At 51.0% G+C, this 16040-nt stretch overlaps 1 protein-coding gene across 2 annotated transcripts in view; it reads left to right on the top strand.

The window, feature by feature from the left end:
• Window positions 1-16040, top strand: part of SLC24A4 (solute carrier family 24 member 4) — a gene marked incomplete at both ends in the record, with an annotated part of 170871 nt that overhangs the window by 112223 nt on the left and 42608 nt on the right. For both annotated transcript variants that reach the window (XM_082648615.1, XM_082648614.1), the window contains 7 exons: window positions 3172-3248; window positions 7255-7329; window positions 8589-8673; window positions 9211-9314; window positions 10124-10198; window positions 12982-13007; window positions 15075-15128. In XM_082648615.1, coding sequence (XP_082504741.1) covers window positions 3172-3248; window positions 7255-7329; window positions 8589-8673; window positions 9211-9314; window positions 10124-10198; window positions 12982-13007; window positions 15075-15128 — 496 coding nt within the window. The remainder of the gene's footprint in view (window positions 1-3171; window positions 3249-7254; window positions 7330-8588; window positions 8674-9210; window positions 9315-10123; window positions 10199-12981; window positions 13008-15074; window positions 15129-16040) is intronic.

Below are 16040 nucleotides of genomic sequence, written 5' to 3'. Positions count from 1 at the left end.
AACTAGTCACTCCCCCGCTGAGTCTCATCTGGAAAACAGGGATATTTGTGGCTGCAGTGCCTGCCTCATGGGCTCAGGGTGTGTCCAGAAGACTTGGGTGGGTACAGAGGGTGATTAGCAGCTGGCAGCTCTGCCAGTCACTCTGTCTCTACTGGCAAAATTCAGACCGTGATGGCATTCGCTCCCCTCTACAGCCCTCCAGTGTACGCATGGGGTCACGGAGCAAGGCGCTTCGGCTGAACCATTAGAAGCCTGTTCCTACCAAGGACAAAGCCATTTACAACCCGCGTCCCCTCTCTGCTGGAGCCCAGACGATAATGTCCTTATGGCAGAAAGGCCGCATTACTTGATTCTAATTTTCCAAGAGCGCCCAGTGTTGGATAAATCACTGCTTTGGAGAATCAAAAACTGGCTCGAATTTTCATGGCAGAAATGTCTGCTTGATCTGCCCTGAAATATCCCAGACAGTTACATTTCTCCTGGAAACAAGGTCCTGGACGCAGGAATGTCGAGTTACTGCCTTTATAATTCTCCATCTCTGAGCCGACAAGCCTTGAAGTAGACCCGTGCCCTTGAACTGACAGCAGCAGTTCTATTAAAGAAGTTTGATTACAGGGGGAAAAAAAGTGAAAGAATCTATGTTTCATTAAATGCTGCTTGTTTTAAAGTGGGAACGTGTTCTGGGAGTCTGGGGAGCTAATGTTTTCTGGGTCTTGTTGGGAGAATCTCATCTTAAACGGAAGAGTTTTCTGTTTTAAGGGAGAAACCATCCTTTCAGAGCTTAGAGCCAAATTGTATTTACAGAGAAGGGATTTTTGTCCTGGAAGTTTCTAAGCGTTTATCAAGTGCCCACTCTGAACCAGGCATCATTCTAGGCATTTAAGAGGTTTGCAAGGGTAACGAAAGCGTTCTAACAGGATGAGATGATGTAGATTGTCATTTCTGTTAATATTTTAGCATTGTTTATTCAACTGAATGTTAAGGTCTCTTGAGAACCTACTGTGTGCCGGGCCTGGCCGAGGCACTGTGAATGCAATGCGGGGCAATGTGGATCCCTGCCTTCCAGAAGCTTCCGGTCTAGCTGAAGTGCCGAGGACGTGGGGGTGTTTTGGTGTCTGATGGGGAAGCTGCAAAAATGACATTCACAAAATAAAATGCTTACCTGTTGGTCATCTCCAGTGGGGGGCGGGGCGGTGAGAAGGAATTACGCCCATTATAGGTGACATTAAGGTCCAAGAGCCCATAACAGAAGCATTCTTGGGCCAAAGAAGGGCCTGTGACATGGTACTCAGTGACCTGAGATGCCACCTATGCCAGTGGAAGCACACCTGGCACCTGAGTGGGCCTGAGAGGTTAGGGGACAAGGGTGCTGTCAGTCCTCACCTCCTCCCTCGTTCCCGCTCGGCATCAGGTGCCCCTCCAAGGCTTACCTAGAGCCCCGCCTCCCATGGATCATTTCCCCTGCTCTGTGTGGCACTGCTAAAAGAGTGCCCTCCCTGGGGACAGGAGAGTTTCCTAGTGCCAGCACTGCCATCCTCGACCCTGCCAACGTCACTTGACCTCTCTGGGATCTTGGCTTCCCCCTCTGGAGTGACAAGTCCATTGTGGGCAGGAGGAGAGATTGGGGGGAGGGGCTGATGGGTCTGGGACAGGCTGGAAGGGCTGTGCAAGAGGCCGCCTGTCCCTGAGCTCTGAAACGACTCTAGCGGAAAGGGATAGGCCTCCCCTTCCCCCTTCACGGAGCTGCTTCTCAGTTCTGACTTGACGGTGAGGGAAGAGTATTCCACAGTCCTGGGCGGGGGGGGGTGGGGGGATGCAGGTTTGAAGCCCACCACAAGCTTGACACGCTGTAACAGTAAGGCACGTTATTAAAATTAGTCTCACCGTTTTACCGATGCAGAAACTGAGGCACAAAGAGGTTCAGGAACGTGTCCCTGTCGACCCAGCCTGTAAGTATTAGAGCAGAGAACTGCACTTGGCCATGTGACCTTGGAGCCTGCCCTCCCAAGCCAGCCATCCCTGGCCTCAGCCTGCCCGTTGGCAGGGATCGTGTTGGTAACAGATCCGAGTGTGTGTTGAAGCCACTTGGAAAGCTGTCTGCTAGGAATGTGGCTGGAATCCATTGACAAAGCAAGGAACCATCCCGATTTTCTTCTTTGGTGACTTTTGACTTCTTTATACTTTTTTTGGTAACTTTATTGAGATGTAATTCATATACCATACAATTCATCTGCTTAAAGTGTACGATTCAGGGGCTCTTAGTATTCAGAATTGTGCAAGCATCACCACAAACAATTTTAGAACATTTTCATGACCCCAAAAAGAAACTCTGTACCTTTCAGCTGTCACCCCCCAAACTCCATACCCTCCAGCCTTAGGCAGCCATTAACCTGCCTCTATCTCTGTGGATTTGCCTGTTCTGCACATTCTATATTAATGAGATCCTACAATAGGTAGTCTTCTGTGAGTGGCTTCTCTTACTTAGCAAAATGTCCTCAAGCTTCCTCCATGTTGTAACATGTATCAGTACTTCATGTCTTCTTATTGCCAAATAATATTCCATTTGTATGTATATATCACGCTTTATTTACCCACTCATCAGTTGGTAGATGTTTGGGTTGTTTTCTGCATTTTGGTTATTATGAATAATACTACTATGAACATTTTGTGTGTAGGTTTTGTGTGGACATATGTTTTCATTTCTCCTGGGAAGATACTTGGGAGTGGAATTGCTGGGTCATATGGTAACTCTGTTTAACCTTTTGAGGAACTGCCAGACTGTTTTCCAAAGGGACTGCACCATTTTGCATTCCCACTAGTAATGTATGAGGGTTCCAGTATCTCCACATCCTTGCCAACCCCTGTTATTATCTGTCTTTTTGTTTATAGCCATCCTAGTGGGTATGAAGTGTTTCATTCTTTTTTTTTTTAATTGCAAGGGATATGCAAAACATGATCAACTTTAAGGTACTAGAATATCTGGATAATTCCGTATCCAGCAATGTTTTCCTAAGAGCGCAGGTCTGCGCTGGACAGAGAAGTAGCTGGCCTCTCCCCTGGTAGTCTAACACCAGGGGGGCTCTTCAGTTCCATGGCCGACCCCCCCAGACCTCAAATGACACCCCTTGGTAACTAATATTGAATACCTTACCATGTCTTCTTGTCTTCCAGCGATTCATGAGTTCCCCGCAGACCTGTTCTCCAATAAAGAGCGACAGCACGGAGCCGTCCTTCTACATATCCTTGGTGTAAGTGGCCCTCTCGGGGTGGGATGTCCCTAAACTTCAGGCATGTGAAACCTGTCTTCAGAGCACAGTGTGTCAAAGGTCTCATCCAGTCTTTGTAGAGCCCTGTGAGAACAGATGCTGGATGTGTTTTAACCACAAAGAAATGAAATCTTAAGGATAGGAAATGATTTGTTCAGTGTCACACAGCGAGTGGCCCCAGAGCCGAGACAAGGATTCGCGTCTTCTTGTGCCTCATTTTCTGCTTTTATAGAATGGGAGTGACAGCATCTTTCCCAGATGTATAAATACAAGTGAACATGGGTCAAGTCCATCAGACGTCGCAGGGCACGTGATAAGGGCTCTGTCCCCACTTGCTATCATGATCCCCGGGTCCCCCCACATTTTACTGCCTTGACATAACTAGTTTAAGACTTTGGTGCCCTTCTTCTCAAACTTCCCTCAGTGTTAGATGAGCTTGATGACCAGTGGTGGAGTTCAAGTAGCCGTTCAAAAAGGCACAGTGAGCTCAAAACTAAATTATAGGTAAAAGTCGCTCTTCTCTGCAGGCAAACTACAGCCCGCAGCCACTACCCATGTCTGTAAATAAAGTTTTATTAGAACACAGCCATTCTCACGCTTTTCTGTATCATCTGTGGCTGCTTTTAGGCTTCACTAGCAGAGCTGAGTAGCTGTGTTGGAGACTCCGTGATCCACAAAGCCAAAAAAATTTACTGTCTGTCCCTTTGTAGGAAAAGTTTACCAGTCCCATTGTTTACTACAGGGAAATGAAAGCGCTCAGGGTTTAATTTTCTACTTCGCATCAATCACAACAAATGTTCCTCCTGATGTGGTTCCCTGACCACCCAGCACCATCTGCTTACATATTTAAACCCAACACAGTATTCGTCTTTGCAAGAGATAATTAAGCAAGTGAAAGCTGGGATTCTCACATAGAGAGTTGCCAGCTGAGAATAATGTATGAGTGAAGTTTTAATTAACAGGATAAACCACTAGTGAAAATGAAGGTTGTGGGCAAATTTTGAGTGACAGACCTGTGTATTATTTCTCTAATAGAGTTATTATCTTCCTGGTATCTCTGGCTTTCCCATGCCCTCTCCTTTCACTGAGGGGGTGTGGGTTTGGCGAATTAGTCCCACAGTTCTGTCCCTCTGCCTCATCAAAGTCTTGACAAAGCTTTTTTTCCTGAACCTGAGAGGACCTCAGGAATTTTGCAGGAATCTTTTTTTAAAATTTTTTTTTAAAAAATTATTTATTTATTTGGCTGTGTTGGGTCTTCGTTGCTGTGCGCGGGCTTTCTCTAGTTGAGACGAACAGGGGCTACTCTTCCTTGCTGTGTCCAGGCTTCTCATTGCAGTGACTTCTCTCTTTTTTTTTTTTTAATAAATTTATTTTATTTATTTATTTTTGGCTGCGTTGGGTCTTTGTTGCTGCTCTCGGGCTTTGTCTAGTTGCAGTGAGTGGGGGCTACTCTGAGTTGCGGTGCGCGGGCTTCTCATTGTGGTGGCTTCTCTTTGTTGTGGAGCACAGGCTCTAGGTGCGTGGGCTTCAGTAGTTGTGGCACGTGGGCTCAGTAGTTGTGGCTCGAGGGCTCTAGAGTGCAGGCTCAGTAGTTGTGGCGCACGGGCTTCGTTGCTCCGCAGCATGTGGGATCCTTCCGGACCAGGGCTTGAACCCATGTCCCCTGCATTGACAGGAGGATTCTCAACCACTGCACCACCAGGGAAGCCCAGCGGTGGCTTCTTTTGTCACGGAGCATGGGCTCTAGGCACATGGGCTTCAGTAGTTGTGGCGTGCGGGCTCAGTAGCTGTGGCTCACGGGCTCTAGAGCGCAGGCTCAGTAGTTGTGGTGCACAGGCTTCATTGCTCCACGGCATGTGGGATCCTTCCAGACCAGGGCTTGAACCCGTGTCCCCCGCATTGGCAGGTGGATTCTTTTTTATTTTATTTTATTTTATTTTGAGGTACGCGGGCCTCTCACTGTTGTGGCCTCTCCCGTTGCGGAGCACAGGTTCCGGATGCACAGGCTCAGCGGCCATGGCTCACGGGCCCAGCCGCTCCGCGGCATGTGGGATCTTCCCGGACCGGGGCACGAACCCGTATCCCCTGCATCGGCAGGCGGACTCTCTACCACTGCACCACCAGGGAAGCCCTGGCAGGTGGATTCTTAACCACTGCTCCACCAGGCAGGAACCTTTTAGGCCAGGCATTACCCAACTATGTCTGAAGAACCAAATCTAGGCTACCTCCTGTTTTTATAAATAAAGTTTTATTGGAATGCAACCACACCCATTCCATGGCTACTCTTCTATAGCACCAGAGTCAAGACAGACTGTGTGGCCTGCGAGGACTCAAATATTTACTATCTGACCCTTTAAGGAAAAGTTTGCTGAGCCCTTCTTTAGAGCAAGAAAAGGCTGGAGCTTTAGGGCCAGTTTTTGTCTGTAGCACTAAGAAGCTTCTCAGAACTTCTGTCCCAAGTGAAGGAAACAGTGGTGACATCTTGACCCCTTTTCTCTCCAGTGTTTCTGAGGCGTCAGGGGAGCCAGAGGCCCTTCAGCCTCACGGGACACCCTTTGCCTGGGAGATGCTGTTGTGGGGAAATTCCGAGGGTGTGAATTCAAGTCGGTATCCTAAGCTTTGTAGCAGGGTCTCTCCCACCTCTCTCTGTCCACTTTACCCACACCCCCAGTATTTGTTTCCTTTTTCCTCCCCCCCCCCCCCCCACCGAAAGATAATGTGTCAGATTCAGCGAAAGCCACACCTGGACTCCAGTAGAGTAGGTGTCTACTCCAGGAGACATCTGCCTCAGATGCTCTGGTCACAGTTGATACATCTTCCACTTCAGTCACAGTTAATTAATTGTAAAGTTGTCATAATATCACGCTGTTTTAGCTGAAGCAGCCCAGCCTTTCCCTCTTTTGTGAATAGGCCATTCATGTCACTTTTTCTTTGAGGAAGAAATGGTTTCCACCAGAGCCTAGAGTCAAATCCCATCTCCTTTCCATAGGTCCTGCTCCTTGCCTCTCCCTCCAGCGTCACATTCTTTATTTTCCACCTTATTCTCACGCTGTTCTACCTGCACCAGTGACCTTGCTGTTCCTCAAATGCATCAAACATGCTCCTGCCTCAGGACCTTTGCACTTGCTGTTTCCTGGCAGTTATAGATACTTCATTTGCCTATCTGCTCGTCCCCCACAAAGAGGCAGAGGCTTTTCCTGGCATCCTCGCCACCTATCCCTAATGGCTAGAATAGTCCCTGGCACATAAGATGAGCTCAGTAGAGCCGTGTTGGGTGGACAGGTCAGGGAAGAGTTCCGTAGATAAAACCGTCTAAAAACTACCCATCTGTTCTTCCTCTGTCATCAAACAGAAGAAACTGAGACCTAGAGATGTGACTCATCCAAAATCCCAAGGCAGATAATTCCCAGGATTAGCACTGGAATTTGGACTCTGATCCATGAGGCTCCCAGTGTAAATGGCTTGTGGATTTTAACCTGGACCGACATCAAGCAGCGTCCGAGAAAAGGCTGGGTCTCACGTCGCCTGTTTTGGCAGGAGGTGGGCAGTCAGTAACAAGGAAATGATGCCTTCTCTAAAACCAACGAGGGGAAATCAGGATGATGATTATTTTAAACTCTTAAAATGGCAATTTTAAATGCTTTCCCCCTTGGCGCTTAAGATTAGGATTTTGCCTTTTGAGGGCCTACCGTGGTGCTGAAGAGAGAGCTGCTTCTTTAAGAAGAAGCACAGGACCCTGTGGCATGAGTTCTAGTCCTCTCCACTGCTCAGCAAGTGATTTCTCCTGTCTGGGCTTCAGTTTCCCCATCTGTCAGTGAGGGAATCGAGGAATCACGTCTCTGTGGTGCTGGAATTTTCCTCTGTGCCTCCCTCTGGTCACCTGGCCTCTGCCCGAGCAGGCTGGTTTGGAGGGTGATGGACGCCTGGCCATGCCCATCAGTGGCAGGAGATCTGGCTGACGCTCTCTGTCTCCCCATTTCCTTCGCAGGCTCTGTACATGTTCTACGCCTTGGCCATAGTGTGCGATGACTTCTTCGTTCCGTCTCTAGAGAAGATCTGCGAGGTACGTGGGAAGGACTTAGGACCCTTTGGCAAAAGCCTGGGTGAGGGGCTGGGGGTGATTGACACGTGGCGTGTCGGTACCAGGCCAAGAAGGACCGGGGCGGGGAGCAGGCCCAGGCAGAGGCAGGGAGGGGCAGGACAGGATGTAGCATGGTTTGGGTTCTGCTAAAAGCTATCACAGGTGCTTCAGTGGCTGAAACGCTGCGGCACCTCCTCTGCGGCAGGGCTGAGGTGGCCGGGCTTCTTCCTGGGGTCAGCGATGAGCCCCCACCCCATTTTCCATCAAGCCCAGAGCTCCAGCCCTTGCGAGGACCCCTTCTGTAGCAAGCTCAGTGGGGAGGTTGTGCTGGCCCAGGGATTGGATGCTGCAGTGGCTTCAGAGCCCAGGCTGCCCAGGAGTGCTTTGGGAGGCGAGGGCAGGAGGAGGCCGAACCCTGCCCTGAGCCAGCCTGCCCAGGGGCCTTCTGAGAACCACAGGTGGGCACCTTCGAGTTGGCATTCAGGTGGGCCCAGAATCTCCGTGGTTTTCCCGAGCACCCGAAGCCTCCAGCCCCACATTGCAGATGAGAGGATGGGCCTTTGTGGCCAGAACATAGCGTTGCCAAGCAGAGTGGGCCTTGACGGTTCCAGCCCTGTCCCGTGCTGGCTCAGCCCTGGGGACAGGATGCGAGGGTCTGTTTCAGTGAGCAGCCAGGTGTCGGGCCTGCCGTTGAGAAGGCCTTCTGGGATGCAGGAGCCAGGCTGTGCGTCCGAGGCCTCCATATCCCACAGCCTGACGTGTGGAGGTCCGCTTGGTACCCAAGGTCTGTGTGAGCACCAGAGGAGATGGGCGCTAAACTGGTGGACTCCCTGCTGAGCACCAGACCCTGTGCTAGGCATCCAAAGATGGAAAAGACCAACCTCGTCCTCGTCATCCAGTGGGGAGGCAAGCGCATGGACCTCAGACCCTCACTGCGTGATGCGTGTTTCAGCTCCTCTGTCCCAGGGGAGTGGCTGGCTCATGGGAGCCACTTAGAAAGACTTCATCAAGGAGACGTTATTTCAGGGCTCAGAGCGCGAACAGAAATGGACAGATGGGGGAAGGGGACAGGCGATTCTGGGTTGAGTGCCTGGCAGTGTGGAGGAGGTACAGGGAGGAGAGGCCGCTACGCCAGCTGCCGTGCTGCTCCCCTGCGCTCTCCCTGGCTGCCAAGTGTCCAGTTAGCATGTTTACTGCCCCCACCTCACAGCCCTGAGGGTCTGCGGTCGCTTCTGTTTCAGAAACTCCATCTGAGTGAAGATGTGGCTGGAGCCACCTTCATGGCTGCAGGAAGCTCGACGCCAGAGCTGTTTGCCTCTGTAATTGGTAAGAAGTCCCGTCGCCCCAAGACGCAGGATGCAGAGAGAGCCCAGGTTTGGTGTCCAGACTAGTGTGGGCATTTGTCAGCTCTGAGTCTCAGTTTTCTCATCCGTAAAATGGGAGAAGTAGAGAGATAGAAAGTGAATTAGTGGTTCCCAGGGGTGTGAGGTGGAGTGGGGTACTAACAGGTATGGGGTTTCTTTTGGGGGTGAAGTGAATGTTCTAAAATTAGACTGTGGTGATGACTGTATAATTCTGTAACTGGACCAGAAAACACTGAATTGACATTTTAAATGGGTGAATTTTATGACGTGTGAGTTACATCTCAATAAAGCTGTTCAGAAAGTGGCAGCATTAGAGTAGCCGGTCCCTGAGGGCACCTCCACCTCTGGTTTTGCTGTCCTCAACCGCGTCGCTGGTGCTCTCTGATAATAAGAACAGCTTCCCTCCGTTCATGGGGTGGGGGACACAGAGCCGGCCCGGGTCTAAGGAAGCGGAAGGCCTGGGCTTTGCAGAGGAGTGTCTGTGCCTTTCTCTTTCCAGGTGTGTTCATCACTCATGGGGATGTCGGGGTTGGGACCATCGTGGGCTCTGCCGTGTTCAACATCCTGTGTATAATCGGAGTTTGTGGACTGTCCGCAGGGCAGGTCAGTGGTTCCTCTCTCCGTACGAAATGACATAGGGACAGCGCGGGGAGACCCAAGGCCCAGCCCTAGCCGAGCCCGTAAGTGCTGTGGCGGTCAGAAACGGTTTCCTCTCCGAGCCTGCTTCCTCACGTGTAGCAGGGCTGTCCTTCTTCCTTCCACCGGTGGGTCTGAGAGCAGAAAGAGCGTCAGCTCCGTGGCTGGTCCAAGGGGGGAGCGTTCATTCAACAGCAGTAAGTATTTAAGAGGCGTCTCCTGTAACTCTGACCCTGAGCTAGACTTGGCACGTATTTGGGGCCCGCCTTCGGCCTCCCCACAGGACGCACGAAGCTGGCTTGTTGTTGAAACCCCATCGCATCTTCCTGGTCCTCAGAGCCCAGGGGGACATTAGACTCAATCTCAGAGAGTCAGGCTCAAGGGTAGGCCCCGCCCGGCCAAGGGAGTTAGAGGTAGGCAGCCGGTCACCCCCGGAAGGTTCGAACATCAGAGGGAGGAGTGAGTGCCTCTGGCCTCTCCCCCTGACACATGGCTTCTGCTGGGAAACATGTCACCTTGGAGGAACAGGGGGCAGCTTTGCCATCACTTAGGAACATGATGTGGTATCATTCCGTCCCCAGATGTGACAAAGAGCACAGGGCGGCCTTGAACGGCCAGACAAGACGTGGTTCTGGTGGCACAGTTAAGATGAGCTCCGTGGACATGTGTCTGCACCTGCAGGGGTCTGGGGGTGGTGGGAGCCCCCCAGCAGTGTCCCCTGGCCCCCGTACCCCATCTCCCCAGCCAGTAACAGCTGATGTCCCTTTGCTCAGCAGGTCATCCGTCTGACGTGGTGGGCCGTGTGCCGAGACTCTGTGTACTACACCCTCTCTGTCGTTGTGCTCATTGCCGTGAGTTACCTTCCCCCCCCTGCCCCCCGCCCGTGCGAAGGCCCCGGGGCCCTGCCCACCTCTGTCCCTGGCACTAGAAACAGAGAACCCACGGCGCCCCTACCCTGGCGTGTGCTGGCCACTCATTGCAGTCATGTGGACCAGTCTCCCTCCACCGTGCCTCCCTGTCCCGAAAATCTCATGCCTGATGCTTTGCTTACCCATCACATCCAGGTACCACCTTGAGGGCACAAAGGCCTTGAAAAAGCTAAAGAAGGCGTCATACGGTTGATGCAGTTAAGCTCAAGCACATGCTCCTCAGAGGCCCTCAGATCCTCACTTAGAGCCCATTCACTAAAGAGCAGAGTTTCTGGTGTCCCACCTTACCGCAGAGCAGGGAAGAGAGGCCAGCTGGGAGCAGTCAGGGCTGGCAGCTGGGAGCAAGGATGTGGGCAGAAAGGGCAGAGGGACTGAAACAGGGATCCCTGAGGGCTCGGGTACATCATGGCACATGACAGTGACACAGCCCATGACACAGGTTACTGCCATCCACAGGGGAACAGCTTCCATCCAAAAGGAGCTTTAAAGTGGGGGCATGAGGGCAGGTCATTTTCAAGAGGGCAGATGCACATGGCATGCCCAGATTTCAGAGTATGGAGCGTGCCCTAGAGTGACAGTTCTCAACCTAAGAACATCTAGAGCCAACTGGATTTGATAATCATGACCCTTGTATTAGTTATCTGTTGCTGTGTAACAAATTTCCCTCAACACTCAGCAGTTTCAAACAGCAAAGCTTTCTTGCTTCCATTTTCTATGCATCAAATCTGGGAGTGGTTTAGCCGAGCCCTCTGGCTCACGGGTGTCGGCCAGGGTATAGTTATGTCAGGGCTCCCGTGGGCAACGATCTGCTTTCAGGATCACTCGCTAGGCTGCAGGCTGGCCTCGAGCTGTTCCACAGTGTGGCTCTCGACATGGGGACTGGTTTCCCTCCCAGCAGGGGCGAGGAGGCACCAAGCTGAAAGCCACAGTCTGCTTGCAACCGAATCTCGGAAGTGTCAGCCCATCACTGTTGCCATATTCTGTTACGAGCAAATCCCTAAGTTCAGGCCACGCACACAGGCGAGCATGAAGATCAGGCAGTGGGATCATCGGGGCACCTGAGAGGCTGCCCACCACACCCCCCAAAAATGAAAGTTATAGATAAAACTATTTACCTATACACAATTTTACAAAATCAATATAATGCCCAAACTATACCATAAAGGACAAATAAAAGTAATTCATAATAAAAGAATACATCTTTCAGTGTGTAAATGTTTGAGCATGAAGGTGCTAGAATGCTGAATGATGTGATCCGTTGCCCCCATATGGGAAATCTCCAGGCCCTACAGCTACCAGTGCAGACTGAGGCTGGTATGCTGGGCTGGCAACCCCGTGAGTGGAGCCGACCTTGATGATGTGATTTTCCAAAATTATGAATGACTCCTGATAAAATCCTAAACAGAGCCAAGTACAATCCTCCCTCCGTTTGCATGACAGTTAACTCGCTAGAAAATTAAGTATTTATTAAAACCATGTAAGAATACTTAGATTTGCAAAATGGAATTAAGGTTGAGGCTCAGGTCATTTTTTTTTCTGCTTGCCTAAATGTCTAGCAGGACATTTAAGACGTGTGCCAAGTATGGAAGAACTCCTCCGGTAGAACCATTTCACATGCTCTAGGCTGACTAGTACCCCGGGCCTTCACTGTCTCTAAATGCCGGTAGCCCTCCACTGGGTTATAAAAGCTGAAACCATCCCCGTGAATGTCCCCCAGGTTTCCCAGGTGGTGGCACTGAGCTCCCCTCCCTTCCTCAGAGGCTTGAGTTTGGGGAGCCTCACAGCAATGCCCAGCCAGGAGGACCCTCTCCGAAGTGACTTCCCAAAGCAGATTCTGTGTGTGCTGCCTGCCGTGACAGCCAGGAGAGGGGTACAATGGGCCCAAGTCCAGACAACATCCCCCTGGTCTCTCCTGGCATCCCGTGTCTCCAAGATCAGATTGGTGGGCACTGCCCCTCCACCTTCCTGTGCACACTGGGCCTGGCTGGGGCGGTCACAGGACTCCTCCCCTGGACCACGGAAGCATCATTCATCCGTGTCCCACGTAGGCAATGCTGGGTGGAATTGCTGGGCAATGTCAGTGCCCTCTTAGGAAGCCACGGCATCCCCACCATCACCCCTGGCCTCCTTTCAAATGGTACAAATGGGTCCTTTGCCCTCAGAGTTTCCAAAGGGGTTACTCTTTATTTTTTAAAAAATGACACCCCTTCCTCCCCACCCACACACACAGAGGTACCACAGATTGATCGATAGATAGATAGATAGATAGATAGATAGATAGATAGATAGATAGGTAGATAGATGATAGATAGATAGATAGGTAAGTAGGTAGATAGACACAAACATACATACATACAGAGATGCCTTTTCAGTTTTTAAGAGTCTTGATTTCAGCAACTCTGTTCCATTAATGAGGGCAGACCCCTGCCAGGTTGGCCCCAGTGGCTACTTGGACTGTTGGTAGCACAGGCCAGTTCTCTTTGGAGACCCACCCTAGACCTCATACTGCAGCATCTACTGACCAAGGTTTCCACTAAGGAAAGGTCACCTTCTCTGTCTGAGAAACCCAGACATGGAGAGAAGAGCCAGCTTTCTGTGAAACACATAACTAGCCTATGTGTTGGCTCTGGGCGCTTAGAGGTCTGCGTTTGTTCTTCTTTTGGAATAAATCTGTCGCCCCGCCCTTTGTTTCTTTTGCCTTCCAGTTCATATATGACGAAGAAATTGTGTGGTAAGTTTTTAAAGTTTGTTTCTCGTTGTTCCTTTTTTGTTAGTATCCTTGCTTGTCGGGTTCATTGAAGCTTTTTTAAAATTATTTTTACAAACATAAGTTTATGAACTTGTGAAAGTAAAAAGGGTATCATTCTAAGCAGTCATGCCTTTATTTATCCTTTCAAAGTGACAAAGATTGTTTCCCTTAGTATTCCCACCCTGCCAGATATCAAGATATATTATAAAGCTAAAATAATGAAAACAGTATGGTGTTTTGCACAGGGATAAGCATAGGCCAATATGGAACTCAGAACCCAGTAATGGGCCCAGTTCTGGGCTGGGGGATACGACAGGAATCATGACAAGGTAGTGAGTTGGGAGAGGCGGGAGCGGTCCTCATACTACAAAAATGAGGAATTCATATAGAATAAAATAACATCAGCTCGTTCCCTCACACCTTATACAAGAATAAATCCCAGATGGATTAAAGATCTCGCTGTGAAAAGCAAAATTAAAACAATTTAGGGTAGAATATAGGGACTCATCTTTATGATATGGAGGTAGGAAGTGATTTCTTAATCAAGACACATAAAGCACAAACTTCTAAAGAGGTTGATATTGCCACTCTAATTTTTAGGGCATGAATGTATCTTACATCCACAAGCCATAAAAACGGTTCTGTTCATTGACCATGATTCAGGTCTGCATCCTGTATGAGGTTATTTGTTGGGCATAGATTCAGGAGAACTGATGCGAGTGGCTGCGTGCTATGGGCCCAGAGCATCCTGGTTCTGGATCCTAACCCACCGTGTGAGCCAAGAAGTCTCTCCCTTTCTGTGTCTCCTTTTTCTCATCTGCAGATGGAGTTTTGAGGGGGTGGTCGGGTCATCTACAGACCCCTTTGTGGCTCTGCTGGGCTGTGGGCTAGCAGAGGAAGAGCTCCCCAAGATGACTGTAGCTCATGTCAGGCACATAGTAGGAGAACTGATGCGAGCGGCTGCGTGCTATGGGCCCAGAGCATCCTGGTTCTGGGTCCTAACCCACCGTGTGAGCCAAGAAGTCTCTCCCTTTCTGGGTCTCCTTTTCCTCATCTGCAGATGGAGTTTTGAGGGGGTGGTCGGGTCATCTACAGACCCCTTTGTGGCTCTGCTGGGCTGTGGGCTAGCAGAGGAAGAGCTCCCCAAGATGACTGTAGCTCATGTCAGGCACATAGTAGGAGAACTGATGCGAGCGGCTGCGTGCTATGGGCCCAGAGCATCCTGGTTCTGGGTCCTAACCCACCGTGTGAGCCAAGAAGTCTCTCCCTTTCTGGGTCTCCTTTTCCTCATCTGCAGATGGAGTTTTGAGGGGGTGGTCGGGTCATCTACAGACCCCTTTGTGGCTCTGCTGGGCTGTGGGCTAGCAGAGGAAGAGCTCCCCAAGATGACTGTAGCTCATGTCAGGCACATAGTAGGTCTTCAGGACACACTTGTCAGATGACCCAACAAATTAAGCTGTGTGAGTCCTCAGAGGCTTGTGTTCTGAGCTACAAAAATCCCCACCATGTGTGGGGTTGAACACTGGTTCTGCAGGATGGCGATAAGAGTGCACCCCAGAAAGACCCCCACCAAGCCCAGCCCCTGTGTCTGGCCCAGGAGGCTCCTGTGACTGGCCCATCTCTTCAGGCAGTTCTTAGGGTCCCTTCCCACCTGCACCCACAGCTTCTCCTGTCCCCGGCCAGAATCTCGGGTGACCATAGGGCCTCTTAGCATCATGACTCCAGGCTCCTCCCCTCCCTGAGTCTGGGATGAGGTGGCCCTGGGCCCTCCTTTTTCTAGGTAGCTGGGGGAGCTCCTCCTGAGCCGTGTAGATGAGACCCCTGTAGTTGAGAAGGCCCCACCCTCAGCCTTCTCTGTTACCAAGCGAGCTTCAGGCTGCAGGACGGCTGGGGGCTGGGTGGCTCGCCCGCATGCCTGGGTCCTGGGCCGGGCGCTGGGTCAAGGAAGGTGAGAGGACCACGCCCCCTGCTCCGCCCACCGCGCTGGTCACTCCCAGCCTTCAGGCCGCGGGCCTCCCGGCTCTAACCAGTCTCCTTTCTGTCTTTGAGGTGGGAAGGCCTGGTGCTCATCGTCTTGTACGTGTTTTACATTCTGATCATGAAGTAAGTGCCCTTCCTCCTCTTCTGGGCTGTCTCACCCCTGGTCTCACATCCTGCTGTAGCCTTTTGTCCGAGCAGGAAGCAAACCTCCTTCAGCCCTTGCGGTCACTTCTGGCCACCCCAGTTCTCTGGGGGACACCCTGCTGGGGCAGCCAGAGTGGGAGAGAGATAGTCAGCCTCTGTGTTAGGGTGCTGTCGCACTTGGGCCGGGGTAGGTGGCTGGCTGGTCGGGGGGAGGTTGAGGCCCCTCCCAAAACAAATAGCAAGAGGGGACCTCTCTCCCAGCCCGGTCCACACCCCCGGCCCGTGCCGCAGGGTGACCGCTCGTTTGTGCTGACTCTATAAATCGCCTGATAATTTAATGCCACTCTTTTGAAAGAGCCGGGCACCTCCATTTTGTCAGACTTCATAAAATGCCACCTCTCGGGGCTGCCACCTTGCGCAACTGCACCGGGCACCACTTGTAGTTGTAAAGATGCAGACCTTGGCGCCAGGCTTGTGTACCCTGAGGCCCCCCAGAAGCTGCCCAGGTCAGAATCATCTCAAAGCTACCCATGGTGAATGAACATTCAGCCATAAGAAGGGAAGGAAATTCTGACTCATGCCACAAATGTGGATGAACCTTGAGAACATTATACTGAGTGAAAGGGATCCAGTCACAAAAGGACAGATACTGTGCGGTTCCACTTACGTGAGGTACTGAGGAGACGCAGATTCCTAGAGGCAGGCGGCAAATTAGAGCTTGATTACCAGGTGCTTGGGCGAGGGAGTAATTAATGGCTCATGGTGAATGGGAACAGAGGTCTGTTCGGGATACTAAAAATTTGGGAACTAGATAGTGGTGATGGTCGCACAACCTTACGGATGTAATTACTACCACTGAATTGTGCACTTAAAAATGGAAAATAGTTAAAA

The sequence above is a fragment of the Grampus griseus genome (genome assembly GCF_964374135.1).
Source record: "Grampus griseus genome assembly, chromosome: 2".
Lineage (NCBI taxonomy): Eukaryota > Metazoa > Chordata > Mammalia > Artiodactyla > Delphinidae > Grampus > Grampus griseus.
Note: the sequence above shows the minus strand (reverse complement) of the source record. Positions and strands in the feature narration are given on the sequence as shown.